This window comes from Typopeltis vanoorti, chromosome 13 (genome assembly GCF_054136105.1).
Source record: "Typopeltis vanoorti isolate ZY-2024b chromosome 13, IOZ_Tvanoo_1.0, whole genome shotgun sequence".
In the NCBI taxonomy this organism is placed as follows: Eukaryota; Metazoa; Arthropoda; class Arachnida; order Uropygi; family Thelyphonidae; genus Typopeltis; species Typopeltis vanoorti.
The window spans coordinates 40,185,001-40,200,784 of NC_143561.1; the positions used below are offsets into that span (position 1 = coordinate 40,185,001).

The window sequence follows — 15,784 nt, forward strand, 5'->3', positions numbered from 1 at the left end:
GTAAGTGTTATAGTATAAACTGGAACTATTATGCCATTGCTATGATTCAATAATGAGAAAAGTCTCATTTGGGGACTTTTCTCTCCGTTGCAGTCTTTTGAAATGCCATTAAATCCTAAACATCTTTGATATCCTTCCAACTACTAACCGCGCTGAAACTTGCTTAACTTTTTGCATGAGCCATTGGTAGCAGAGGCTCTACGAATCGACTTACCTTTGCTGGCCCACGAATGCTTTTCACCCCAATTGTTTTTTTTTTTAATTTAGTCACCCTCTTAGACAAGATTACCGTTTGTTGTGTGATCACCAGCAATATTAACATCAAAAGAGGAGTGAGACAAGAATGTGTGCTCTCTCCTCTCTTGTTCAACATATGCTTAGAGGTAATCTTTTAAAAGGCATTAGAAGAATGTCTAGAGAAAATCACAATAAATGGAATGATTGTTCACAACCCATTATATGCAGATGACATCGTGCTAATTATAGTAACATCACAGATCTCCATAACGCATTGACAGAGATCTTTATTCTGTCATTGGGTATTTGGAGATCAAAAAAATTTTAAAGTTTAGAATGCCAAAGAAATGGAATAAATATAAACATCAACAAGACAAAATACATGATCATCAATAAACATCCAATCTCATCAATGAAACTGACACTCAAAGGGAAAGTTATTGATCAAGTGTCATGGTATAAATAGCTTGGTTGCTGGCATAATAAAATATGCGATTCTGAAATAGATATAATGAAAAGAATTGAAGTTGCGCGGCAGTCTTTCATGATAATGAGAACATTATTCTGCAGTTAAGATCTAAACATAGAAGACAGATGCCGAATGCTGAAATGTTACATCTGGTCCATTTTGCTCTATGGAGTTGAGACATGGATATTGAAGGCGGCAATCATCAAGAATATTGAGGCCCTTGAGATGTGGCTATATAGCGAATGTTAAAGATGTCAGAAAAAATAACCAATGAAGATGTTTTAAAATTCATTGGCAAAGATCTCATACAAACAATCAAAAGACAAAAAACATTATATCTTGGCCACATTATGAGAAACGGCAAAAATCAGCTTGTACAGACCATTTTGGTAGAAAGAATTGATGGCAAAGGAGCTTGAAGAAGAAAACGAATATCTTGGTTTGACATCATCAAGACGTTGACAGTAAAGAGCAGAATACAACTGCTCAGATCAAGGCAAGAACGTAGTTTGTTCGCCAAGATGGTCGCCTACCTTCGATAGAAGATGGTACCATAAGAAGAAAAAGATACCCTTTGTTAAAAATTCCTGCTTTTCCTCAACTTTCCAATTCTTTAAGATTACACTGATTAATAGGTGGCGTATGTGCATGAGAAGATGGCTGAACGGCGTAAAGGTCGGAAGAAGAAAGATGTATGTGATATTTTAATGTTGTTGTAAGATATGCAGTATTGAATGTTATTTATATTTTACGGACTCTTTGCTGCAATGGAGTAGTGCAGTCTCGATATAAAATAATTTCATGGGAGTTGTACGAACACTTAAATATTTACCTGTTTTAAAGATCGGTGTTGCATGATTTTGACAGTCCACTATTTTGGATTCTTGTTTTTACTGCTTATTTTATTTGTAATCTTCATTTTTATTTTGTCTTGCGAAGATGTTTTAATATATGAAGATGTGTAAATATTTGCTGCAGTTATTAAAATACATTCCATTCTTTAAACCTGTTATTGTCAAACACGTTGACGTTTGCAGCTGCCACGTAAAAGTGTTAACGTGTTCTCTGAAGTTTGTATGTAGATTTATAGACTCATACGTAACGGGTAAACAAGTTTTTAAAAATTTTTTAAGGAAACATACGTGAACTGAGATTATCAGTTTGCAGTTATGCTAATATTTCATTGATATCGTGTTTAAATTATTATTTAACTATATATATATATATATATATATATATATAGCAATTTGTAGTATTAACTCGGTACTAGGATATGTTCATATTTATATAACCGAGACTAGAATAAATTTAATTGTTATTCTAGTCTCGGTTATAGTCAGTATATATAAATATGAATATATATATACATGAATTAGACCAAATGATAAGAAATAAAAATATACATGAATTAGACCAAATGATAAGAAATAAAAATATATTTTTGCCTACGGCAGCATTACGAATAATAATAAAGTAGTAAATATTTATTTAAGTAACTTTTTATTATTATTATTATGGCGAGGCTATTGCAAAAATTTTCGGGTTATTTTTCTGTTTAAAAATTATTGCTTATATGCAATAATTTTTGAATCAGGTTTATTCTAGAACCAATTCTTCAAACCACTAGCCTATGGACTTTTATCTGTAATATAATTTGGTGACCACTTTTTTTTTTCTTTCTTTCTGGTTTTTCATTCATGTTTATGGCTTTATCTAATTCTGTACAGTGCACATACATGAGTCTAAAAAAAACTCTGGGTGATCATATACTGTCTTAAGTGATGTTTCACACCGATAAATGTGACCGACAACAAAAGTTGCAAGTTATACTCATCTGTTAGCAAGTATATATACATTATCGGTCACTTTCATAGTCTTTAATCCACAGTATTGCTCTGAGGTTTTATGTAAATCCTAAGACAGGACTTTATGATCATCCTCTCTCCTTATAGCTAACAACAGAATTGGTATGTTATTTGCTGTGCATCACCAGTTATTACCAAATTTCAAGCTTTTACATTTCATGCTACTTTTATCACAAGACATTTGAGAGAATTATTGCAAAAAAAAAAAAAAAACAGGAATTCATCATTTCCGCTTTACAGCAAGGGAGCAAATATATATGACATTTAATAAACGGCATTTAGAACCTCCATTAAAATTTGCACTGCTACAAATACCACACTTCTTACAATGAAGGATATTTAATAAAATTTAGTATTTTATGATCTTTACTAAAATTCAGTTCTTTGGAGAAAAGAGCAACGCTAATAATAATAGCAAATACCAGTTGTATTTCTGCTCAGGACATGGACTGGTTATTACCAACACAATGTTCCAACATAAAAATGTGCACAAATTCACATGGAGAGAAGAGGCTAGGAATAAGAAAAGTCTCATTGACTATGTTATTGTTGATAGCAATGTTTTTCCCTGTTGCAGGACATTAGAGTGTGCAGAGGATTTGAAATTGGAAGTGATCATCATTTAGTCTTTAGCAATAAAATTTAATTTCATATTGAAAAGGAGAACATGTAAGAAAGTTTTAAAGCAAATAAAAGTTGAGTAGCTCTTAGATGTGAACTGTAGAATACACAAACTTATTGAAGAAAAAATGAAAGAGTTTGAGAACAGGAACTAACCTTGGCAACCCCTGAAGAAAACATTGATTGATTCAGCCAGAGAGTTATGTGGTGAGGTTGTCTGCAAGGATAGAAAAATCAGAACTCCATGGTGGACATGAATAGTTGAAGAGGCAATGAAGGAAAAGAAGAATAGCATATCAAAAGTTCCTAGCAAATAAGTCAGTTTGTTCTCTTAGAGAATACAGAGACAAATGTAAGAAAGCAAAATACTGTGTAAAACTAGCTAAACAAAAGTCATGGGAAGACTGGTAAGAACATAAAAAATTAATATCAAGAAGGTGGCAAGATATTCTGGTGGTTGTTGAAGAATTCTAGAAATGAGTGCTGTAAAGGAATAAGATGATCAAGGTGACATGAAAACTGGAGAAAAAGATATCCTTGAAGTATGGAGTAATTACTTCAAAAAAATTGCTAAATGAAACAATCAATGACAGCGCATTGGAATTTAGGAATACATATCCATACTTGAAGTAGGGAAAAAAGCCATTAAAAGCCTGAAATGTGGAAAGGCAGCTGAAGTAGATGATATTTTACCAGAAATGCTCAAGTATAGTGATATAAAAGTCTTACAGTGGCTGCACTGCATCAGAAGGCCTGGACAGAGGGACAAATTCCGGATGATTGGAGTAGAGTTCTCTCATAGTACCCATATATAAAAAGGGAAATAAAACTGAATTACTGAATTAAGAGGCATTTCTTTACTAACTGTTCCTTGTAAGATTTATGTAAGTATACTTGAGAAACGGTTGAGAAGAATTGTGGAAGAGAAGCTTGGTGAAGAACAAGATGGATTCAGTCCAAATAGAGGCTGTCAAGGATCAGATTTTCATTTTATGACAGATAGTTGAGAAAGCACGAATATAACAAAGATCTGTATTTATGTTTTGTAGATCTGGAAAAGGCATATGACAAGGTACCAAGAGAGAAGCTATTCAAAATGCTACAGTTGTGTGAATCAGTTGGGCATTATATCACGCAACACTTAATTTTTATTTGAGTTGTAAGTCAGCAGTTAGAATTAAACAAAGTACAAGAAGATGGTTTAATGTTAAATTTGGTGTCAGCGACGATGTACATTATCCCCTCTGTTATTTATTATCTATATGGATCACATTATGAAGTAAAATGGTATTAAATCTGATATCAAAATTGGAGATGTTAACGTCAGCTTTTTGCTTTATGCGGACGATGTTATACTTCTAAATAAATCCGCTAGAAGTCTGCAAGATTCCCTGACTAAATTGAATAATTGTTGTAATAGATATGGTATGAAGGTCAGTCCTATTTTCTACCTTTCAGGCTTCTACCTTTTTCATTGTCTTTGACAATGAAAATAGGTTGAAGCACTGAAAATATCAACTGCAATGTGAATGGAGAACCTATAGAACTAGTGAAAGATTTCAGCTACTTGGCATGATTTTTAGTGAAGATTTTAAATTAAATATGGAAATAGACAACAGAATCAATTATGCTGGTAAACCAATTTTGACTTATGGATCTGAGGACTGGGTTATAAGTAAAACACTTGACCAAAGACTAGATACTGCAGATATGAGTCCCGAGAAAGATTAGAGGTTTGAACAGAAGATCAATCGCAATATCATATTAAAAAAGAGGATATTAGGAAAGTACTTGGCATTGTTAGCATTCAGGAATGTGTTAGTAGAGCTAATCTCAAGTGGGATGGTTACTTAAACAGAATGGGAGACGAAAGATTAGCAAAACAAGTGTTCTCTGCCATGTTGGCAAGAAAAAGAACCAGAGGAACACCAAGATATAGGTGGATTGATATGGTTTTTACTGTATCAATCCACCTATATCTTGGTGTTCCTCTGGGTAAAAAGTGCCTTTAGAAGATAGAAATATTGGAGTCTTGACAGGTAGCAGATTGATTTGGAGGAAAATTGTAATAGGAAGTTAGTAATGATGATGTAAATTTTTCATGTAGTACTATCATATCCTGTACACCTGGGTAAATGTCAGGAATTTGATGATCATACTAAAAGTCATCATATCATTTTTTGAGGAATAATTTTGGTTTATTTTGGACAAATTTTCATATCAAAACAATACAGAATTATGTGAAATGATAAGCATGGAACTGATGCAAGAGTTAGCATTTTGTAGCAATATCTTTATGTAGTGATATCAGTGATTATCACAGCAATCATATACCAAGCTCTGTTTTGCTTTTGCGTTGCATAATCTTCTGAAAGTTTGTTATTTATAACTTTATTAACTGCTTAATTTTATAAATCACTAACATTTATCAATTCTAATTTGTTAAGATCCCAAATTTCAATAAAATCCTTCTTTATGGACACTCCCCCTCTCTTTTTTTTTTTTCCTGGGAAATTTTATACACTTTCATGTCTGTTTGCATCAGTATATCATATTTGGTACATCACTGCATATTTTCTACTAATAATCCTTGGACAAACTGACTGTTAATGTCACAGTCTGGCATCCACCTCTGCGATAGGAATTATCAGACAAGTTATTCCACCTTTGAAGCCTGTAACTGTACTGTATTTGTCTTTAAAGGACAGTTGCTTATGTGTTACTTATTCTATAAAGTTGTACCATAAGGAATCTACTCTTGTATAGAAAATCTTTTTTTTTTTTCCTTCTTCACAGGACACTATGCAGTATGTGCAGTTCTACTAAGAGCACACGCTGCAAGGCCAAGTTCTTGATACTTGATATATTTTATGTTTCTTGCATTGAACAGAGGTAGGTCTTTCCAGATTGTCCAAAATAAGTGTTCACAAGAGCAAGATACTTGGGAAGTTTATTATTTTTTTGAGGACGTTTATCTTTAGTTGAAGTAAGGAAAGTTGACATTTCTTGGATATGACAGAATGCTATATAAATGTTGAGTGGCTTCAGTACTCAACAATATGTTCTGATATGCCATTAACATATCAGTGGAACATGTTGTTGAATACTTTGTTGATCAATGGCGCACTGAAACTATTAGCTAAGAACATTTGCTTTTATGTGTTGTATCTGGATGTAAAGATAAAGCAGAAAAAACAGGCATGATGCATTAAGGTTGATAACTGTAATCTCACTTTTCTCTTTAGGATGATGACGAGACAATATATGGATCTTCTTCAAGTGCCATTTCCTAGAAGGAGGTTGGCAACCATGTCATGGAACATTTTTCTTTCTTTTGCTGCTCTGGAACATTTATGATAATTCAAGCGAGTCCAGTCTTTAATGTCTTCAAACCACATTCTCCTGGGTCTACCTCTCCCTCTTTTTCCATCCAATTTCCCTTCTAATATTAATTTCTGAATGCCTTCTATGGATACGTATAGGACTTCTGCAAGGGAAGGATGCTCACAATACATCAGGGATAGTCAAGCGATATTTGTTATGTAGTGAGTAAGAGTAAAAAATGACTATGGTAGGATGACTTTAAACAGTGCTTATGGTAGGAAGGTGACAGATATAAAAGAAATAGTTGTTACTGAGTGATCATTTTGCATAGGTGTAGCAACCAGGTAGAGAATTTGCATTTGCTGATGTGACAGATGCATATCAAAAATGAGTAGTGTCATTAAGCATGAGCTGCAAAAAATGTTGTGGAGAGAGTATATAAGAAGAAAGGTGACCAGCTAACTCGCAAACAGTACAAGGATCAGGCAAGATGGTTAGAATAGTAAGGAAGACAAAATATTATGAGAAGAAATTAGCTGAGCAGGTTGAAGGGAAATCCAAAAGAGTTTTTTCTTTATGTGCCAAGTAGGATAATTTTAATGAATACAGGTGGTACAGAGGTAACAGAGTCAGACAAAAATTGTTGTGCTGCTGAGTGATCATTTTGAAATGGTATATCATCCAAGTGAAGATATTATGACACAGGTGACAAGGTCTGATGTGAAAACAGAGTTTAATGAATTGGAGGTACTTAGGATATTCCAGAATCTGAATGCAAATACAGCTGTGGGATTGAATGGTATATTGGCTTGCATTTTAAGAGAATGTGCAGGGAACTGGTTATTCCTTTAAGGTTTAAGTCTCAGCTCTGGGAAAGTCCCAAGAGACTGGAAGGAGGGCAAAATAATTTATTTGCATAAAGTAGGATCTATGCCTGTGGTAGCATATTATAAACCAATCAGTATCTCAGGAGTGGTGGTAAAAGTTCTGGAAAAATTGGTCAAAAAAGAGAATTCAAGAATGAGCGATAAAAATATGATACTCTGAGGGGTAGCACTGCTTTGTGAAGGGTAGGTCATTCTTTAGTAATCTGTTAACTTTTTATAATAGGGTGACAGCTGAGATAGATAAAGGGAATGGCTATAATAGTAATATTGGATTTTTCAATGCCATTTGACACATGGAACGCTATTATGCAAACTGCAACAAATGCAGTGGTATGGATAAAAGAGTGTCTGATAATAGATATCCACAACAGTATATGGAGGAGCAGAATCCAGAAGGCAGGTAACTAGTGGTGTGCCACTGGGCGTGTCCTGACAATTCATCATGCAGAAAATTAATTGTGGGGAAATTCATTGTATAGAAAATTAATCACGAGAAAATTCTTCGCAAGAAAATTTGAAATCCTATTTCATGTCATTTTCATATATGGAAAAAAAAAAAAGAAGTATTTTATGTATTATTTCGATTATATTTAGCATTCTGAAATATTTTATTCCACATAAAGTATTGATATTCTTTTTTACTTAGATACTACAGGCTCTGTAGATGGAATATTATTTTTTTACAAAACTGGGATAGTGTGGTTAGGGAGAAAGGGGCACCATATTTAAGAATATTTAGGGATAATAGTTATTTCCAACTCATATTTTTAGCTAATTGTTTACATATTCCTAATATTCCTATTAACTATTCTTTTAATAGTTAAAATAGTTATTAGGGAGAATAAAATATTTAAGAATAGTCACGGAGAAAGGACACAAAGGGCACAGGTGTGATATATTTTTTTTATCTGAACAAATTCAGAAGGAAAATGTTGTATAGTAAAGGATACTATGCAACTGAGAAGTGGCAGATACAGAAGAATTAGAGGTGTGTTCTTGTAGATGGTAAATATAACTCAGATGGATTAGAGAGTGTACAAAAATGTTATTGCCTTGATCTAGATGTTTATTGAGTCTTACAGTGATTCCTATGGAGATTGCTAAGGAGAGAAAAACACACAAAAAAAGTCAAACTTGTGTCACTCTACATGCATGTTTTTAGAAGACAAGTTTCCAGTTATCCATTGGTATCTGCAGTTGTAATTAAAGTATTGGAAAGGTTGGTTAGGAATGGAATACAGGCTTGGTTTGATGGACATAGGATTCTCTGATAGTCAGCATGGATTTGTGATAAGTAGATATTGCTTTAGTAAACTGTTTCAATTTTATATTAACGTAAAGAATGTGTTGGATAATGGAAACCTATGCAGAAATATTATTGGACTTTGCAAAGACCAGCAAGTTGTGTATGGTGGTGGTGCTGTGTCCCAAAAAGGAAAAGTAAAAAGTATTTGAAGAAGAGAAACCTGTAGTGTCCTACGCTGTTCTTTTCTTAGGCCCTACAGTTTCACTTATTTGTTAATGGTATTTTTTTGAAGAACTTTAGTTTTTTTCATGTGACTTCGATCCTTGATAGGTTGCAAACCTATGGATCAGTGCAGTAGGTGGACTAAGTCTAAGGTTTTTAACTATTTATTATATATTTTATTAATTAATAGGTATTATTGATATTTAATATATTTTATTAATGTATTATACATTTTTTGCTTTATTTACATAATCTAGAGATAAAACATGGAACTCTTTCAAGCCACTTCAAGCCTCCAGTAAGTAAATAGTGGTCTCACACTAGATAACGAAATTCATCTCTCATCATTTGATCCCACAGCCTGTTGGAAGAGGTAGCATATTCATGATACAATCTGCATATCATCATCAGCAAACATCAGATGTTGCTGATGATGATATATAGAATTGGTGAGTTATGAAATGTGATACTGATGTTAATTTTCTTTAGAAAGATTTAAATAGACTTTTAGCTTGGACAAATGAGTGGGAGGTTGCAGCATTTAATGTTAATAAATGCAGTATATTTGGGAGTGCAGATGTATAAGACTGTATTGGTGGAACTGTTTCAGGAGGTGGAATTCAAGAACTGGTAATAGTTGATGATGATCACCTGAACTTCGAAGGACATAATGCAAGTTGAATGCATTAGACTACACAGTTCACATTGCTGCTGTGCTAAGGGGCACACTAACAAGTAGGGATAAGGAAGTCGTGGTGGTGCTAATGTATAAAGCATTGGTCAAACTAACGTGGACTTCTGTGTTCTGATTTGGTCAACTAGTTTCCACTGTGGATACCGTGGTTATGGGGAGCTGTTAAGGGATGCAGTCTAGTGGATAAGCAGAGAGATTGATGGGATAAGTTAGGAATTTTATCAGATTTATAAAAAGGGATTACACGATGGAAAGTGAGATGGAAAGAACAAGAGACCATCCTTATTAGTTGTGTAAAATTGTGGTGAAGAGGGAAGCAAAAAATAGATTTTTTTACATGGAGACTGGTGGGTGATTGGAATGCATTACTACAGTATGTTGCAAATGCTTGGGTGTGAATATAAGGTTCAGTATGATATTTGTTGCTCACAGAAAGAGAGATCTCTGCTGATGAGTGACTCCATGGGGTTTGTTATTATAGTAGTAATAATGTTCTAATAAATAAAATCCAGTTGTTGCTTGTTAAGGTAATTGTTCTGTAATCACTTGAAGAAAAGTTTTAAGTGATAACTTTTTATCTCTTAAATTGTTTCACATTTTCTAACATCTGCACTTAGAGAAAATTCAGTGGTTTGCTGATATTATAGTTTGATTAGTTCAAAGTGATGTTTTGTATTCTGTTACGAAATGAAGAAAGGAAAAAAAGTGGGGGGGAATTAGCTAAATGTTTATTAACCTTTCCTCATTCCATGATATAACTGCATATGAATCATAGGAAATTCACTGAATTTCCTGTCAATATTTTAGGTAGGAAAAATTCTTAACGAGTACTAAGTTAAAAAAAATAAAAAAGTCTTTAGAATATTGTCTTGTATATACAGTAATTTAAATAACTTCATATTCTTGACAAATTTTTTTGCACTTCGTAGTTGTTATGGGAATCTTTTTTCCCCCCTATCATTATACTTTTGTTTTAAAGACACTAACCCAAGCTTAGGAAACCTTGATTGGTGATAAAAGTCAATAAAGCCATATATTTGTGAATATAGAATGTCCATTTTTCCTACTTTTTTTTTTTATTTTTTAAACAGCTGTTCCTGGAGATGGAAATCTCATGTAAAAAAAGGAAACTGCAAGAGAAAGAAGACAAACTTCTCAGTTTTTTTTTTTTTCTACTCCTGTTTTCTAGACCATTTTGTAAGACTAAGTACATCACTGCTGTGTTTACCATGTACAACCCTTGGACATCTGGAATGTAGTGAAGTGGTCATGCACTCTTTTACCTCCTGTTTCATTTGGCTAGTTGGGACCAAGGCTTATTATGGAGCTAGTATGGAACCTGGAGTAGCCCTAGTCTGCAAGCAATGACTTTCAAGCAGTCATTGCTTGCTAGATAGTGGGTGTCCCTGTGTAGTTCTCTGGTGGGTGTGGAGCTCTGCTGCTGAATCTCCTTCTTTTGATCATGACTAATTTATCTTGTGGTGTATCAGAGAGTCATCAACAAGCTCCATCTAAGTCCAGAAACCATTTCTACATCAACTGATAGCAAGAAAAAACAGAAAACATCTGACACCAATATCCCATCTTTCATCATTATTTAACAAGTAAAATTATCAGAAAAATGTCACCCTTTATCTAGGAGAGTTTAAAATGGTTGGCAGGATCCCTAAAATCTGTTGAACTTGGTTCAGGCGATATTTTAAAACATCTTGCCAGATACATTCAGAGTAACTCCTCTGTGCACCATCCTTACTATAGGATTATTATGTAATAAAGCCATTTTTGGTGTGCGTTCAGGAAGCAAACAGGAACTATACCACATCTTCTGGAAAAACTTATGCTGTTAGAAGGTAACAGTAAAATTATCTAAATGGATATTAACATATGTGGTTTCTACGTTCGCACAATTTCATCATCCTTGAACAGAGATCTGATTTACCTCAGAATCTCATCAGATGGGGAGGAGATGAGGAATGAATATGGTCTCATTACTGAAAACACCAAAAATGATCCCATTTTATGAGAATCCTATGGTAAGAAAAATAATGGAACAGCGTTCCTTAAAGACATGCCAAAGATCCATTAATAGATAAAATAAATGTGTTCACAAAGGAATCAAAAACTATTAAAATACTTAGTATCCCGTATGGAGCTGAATTTGATAACTTCTTGTATAATTTTCCTGAGGAGAAAGAGATTACGTATAAATTCTAGGAAATTCCCATGCTACTCTTAAACATTAATTTAATTAACGACTATTTTAGCCTGTTTTTGTTTAGGAGTGTCCCTTATATTTAATGCATCGGCTAACATAACAAAAGGGATATATATATATTTTAGGGCATTATGGGCGAGTATAGAGGGCAATTTGGCAGAATAAAAAATGTGGAAAAATTATGTACATACCTTGTTTTTGGTTTAAAGATGCCTTCTAAATCCAAGCTCTTGTTGAAAGGTTGCATGTAAATGAGGGGGGGGGGGGGAGAACATGGGGATGTGCATGAGACATGGGAAATAAGTTTGGGAACCCTGGTTACTATTAATATATATATATATTATTTTGTTGTGGGGAGAGGGGGGGAGGAAAAGAAGGGGAAGGGTGTCCTTATGTGGAAACTGGGGCAAGGGTTTACGGAGTGTGGACCGTTTCGGTCATCGTCTGACCATCGTCGGAACTTTGTGGGAATGACTGTAGGGCTATGTCAAGGCTGCAAGATGTATCTGCCAAATTTGGGCATTTGTTGTCGCTAAATGGCCGGAGGCATGGTTTAATTTGTAAGTTTTGGAACGTCCAACATTCAGAAATTAGGTAGGGGCGGTGGACGTTGATAGAATTTCCGTCGCATTTTATGGCAATAGTTTCGGATATTCTAAGAATCGTTTCATTTTCTTGTTTGTCAATGATTATGGCTTTGTCAATTTGGGGGATGTGTTTTTGTTCAAGGGCGTGAGCTGCAATTTCTGTCTTCCCTGTATTCTGTGGTTTGTTTTTCTTTTTGATGTTGTGATGTTTTTTCGTGTTCAGATGTTCCGGAATGGGAATATTGCAATCCCTGAAGTGCTCTTGTAGTCTAGTCCATAATGACCTTATTGTAGAGCCCGTGTAGGTGACGTCACAGTCTTTCTTTTTGACAAGGAAATTTGTAGACTATGTTGTGGTGTTCGAATAATTCTTTGTGAGTGAGAGATTTAGTAGGTTTTTGGAGAGTTGCTAATTTATGGTTTGTGGTGAATACTAGCTTATAGTCTGTGTTTTTGAAAATGTATTTGTAAGCCTTGTATGTGTTTTGGATGTATGGCAATTCGATGACCATACATGTCGGGAAGTCTGCTTTTGTAGTATTATTGTTAAGACGGGATGTTGCCGTAATGTTCGCGTAATTTATTAGATGCGTGGAGTAGTTGCGATTTTTGAAAATCTGTGTTAAATACTTGAGTTCAGTGTTAAGAAAATTGTTGTTGGTGGAGAATTTGTAAGCATTGATAAATTGTGATAGGATGACTGATTTTTTAATGGAATATGGGTGGTATGAATTGAAATGGAGGTAGTTTCCGACATGTGTGGGTTTGTGAAATATCTTTGTGGCAATTCTGTTATGGCTTCTGATTAATGTAAGATTTAAGAAATTGATGGATTTGTTCTGTTCTGTTTCCCTCAATTTCTTAAATCTTACATTAATCAGAAGCCATAACAGAATTGCCACGAAGATATTTCACAAACCCACACATGTCGGAAACTACCTCCATTTCAATTCATACCACCCATATTCCATTAAAAAATCAGTCATCCTATCACAATTTATCAATGCTTACAAATTCTCCACCAACAACAATTTTCTTAACACTGAACTCAAGTATTTAACACAGATTTTCAAAAATTGCAACTACCCTACGCATCTAATAAATTACGCGAACATTACGGCAAAATCCTGTCTTACCCGACACGTATGGTCATCAAATTGCCATACATCCAAAACACATACAAGGCTTACAAATACATTTTCAAAAACACGGACTATAAGCTAGTATTCACCACAAACCATAAATTAGCAACTCTCCTAAAACCTACTAAATCTCTCACTCACAAAGAATTATTCGAACACCACAATGTAGTCTACAAATTTTCTGTCAAAGACTGTGACGTCACCTACACGGGCTCTACAATAAGGTCGTTATGGACTAGACTACAAGAGCACTTCAGGGATTGCAATATTCCCATTCCAGAATATCTGAACACGAAAAAACATCGCAACATCAAAAAGAAAAACAAACCACAGAATACAGGGAAGACAGAAATTGCAGCTCACGCCCTTGAACAAAAACACATCCCCCAAATTGACAAAGCCATAATCATTGACAAACAAGAAAACGAAACGATGCTTAGAATATCCGAAACTATTGCCATAAAATGCGATGGAAATTCTATCAACGTCCACCGCCCCTACCTAATTTCCGAATGTTGGACGTTCCAAAACTTACAAATTAAACCATGCCTCCGGCCATTTAGCGACAACAAATGCCCAAATTTGGCAGATACATCTTGCAGCCTTGACATAGCTCTACAGTCATTCCCACAAAGTTCCGACGATGGTCAGACGATGACCGAAATGGTCCACACCCCGTAAACCCTTGCCCCAGTTTCCACATAAGGACACCCTTCCCCTTCTTTTCCTCCCCCCCTCTCCCCACAACAAAATAATATATATATATATATTTATATATATATTATTAATAGTAACCCGGGTTCCCAAACTTATTTCCTGTGTCTCATGCACATTCCCATGTTCTCTCTCCCCCCCCCCGTTTACATGCAACCTTTCAACAAGAGCTTGGATTTAGAAGGCATCTTTAAACCAAAAACAAGGTATGTACATAATTTTTCCACATTTTTTATTCTGCCAAATTGCCCTCTATACTCGCCCATAATGCCCTAAAATATATATATACCCCTTTTGAGTTATGTTAGCCAATGCATTAAATATAAGGGACACTGCTGAACAAAAACAGGCTAAAATAGCCGTTAATTATATTGAAAGAGATTACATTTCCTAAAAAAAAAGAAAGAGAAAAAAAATTCAAGCTTGATAAAAACAAGACCTCACATTATACTGGAACCAGGTGATCCACCAAAAATAATGGGAGTATTTTTATAATGGAATTTTCATGGATTATGCCAAAACACTGATGGCATCGAGGCCTTCCTACAGAAATGATAAACTAGTGTGGCTTTGTCTCTAGGAGACATAAAGCCTGATAGTACGTTACAGAATATTACTGTCATCCATAAGGAGATTATAGGGATGAACTTGTCTGTGGAGAAGTCTCTAGCCTTATGGATAACCATATTTCATTCCCATGCAACACTAACATGGAGGCAGTTACTTTTTTATGATAATTTCATGTGAGAAAGGTCATAGAACTCATAACACAGCAGTGCCATGTTGGGTAAGTGTTTATGAAGAAAGAAGTAATCTGTTGATATGTTTCTTAAAGAGTTTGAGGTTGTATTCATTGGGAAAAACAGTATGGGGGGAAATTGTTCCAAAGAATAGAGGTGGATGGAATGAAAGTTTGTTTGGTATGTTTGGAGTCTGACAGTATATGGGTGTTGGCCAGTGTCTGCTTTATTTCTCACATGTTTAGAAGAAAGGGGTGGGGGGGTGAGGAATAGTAGTGGCCAATTTGAGGGTGCAATGACCACAACGTACCTATAGAAAAGGCACAGTGCAGAAATAGCATGTTATGGGAAAGTTATGGGAGTAAGTCTGTGAAGGAAAGGTTATTACCTATTAAGCAGATCACCCTCTTTTGTATATCACCTAGAATTCTTAAGGAGGTTTTTGTTGTACCATCCCAAATGTGGGAACAACATTCCAAGGTTGGTTGGATCTAAGACTTATAAAGTGTTAGGAGTTGAGCAGAAGAGAAGTAATGTTTAGACCAAAAAAAAAGGGGGAGATCATTGAGCTTTTTAGCGGCTGAGGAGGGCTATGTATGTAACATGTTTTTGCTAGGATAAACTAGATGTGAGTCAGCCAGTGAAGAGAAAGTTGATCTTGAAAGGAAAATGGAACTTTATCAAAAGGAAGTGGGATCTTTCTTATGGGTAATAAGGCAGGCATGGGTTTTTATGGCATTGAAATTCACTCTGTTGTCTTCATCCCATTTGAGGATGTTCAAATCAGTATTTAAGTCATTGGTGATGGAAGATCTTGAGGC

General features: G+C 34.8%; 1 protein-coding gene across 1 annotated transcript in view; it reads left to right on the forward strand.

The window, feature by feature from the left end:
- The first annotated feature begins 1,302 nt into the window (after positions 1 to 1,302).
- Trp1 (translocation protein 1) overlaps positions 1,303 to 15,784 on the forward strand; it is a 147,209-nt gene continuing 132,727 nt past the window's right edge. The window contains exon 1 of the mRNA XM_090402552.1: positions 1,303 to 1,398. Within this exon, the coding sequence (XP_090258678.1) occupies positions 1,363 to 1,398 (36 nt within the window). The 5' untranslated portion in view covers positions 1,303 to 1,362. The remainder of the gene's footprint in view (positions 1,399 to 15,784) is intronic.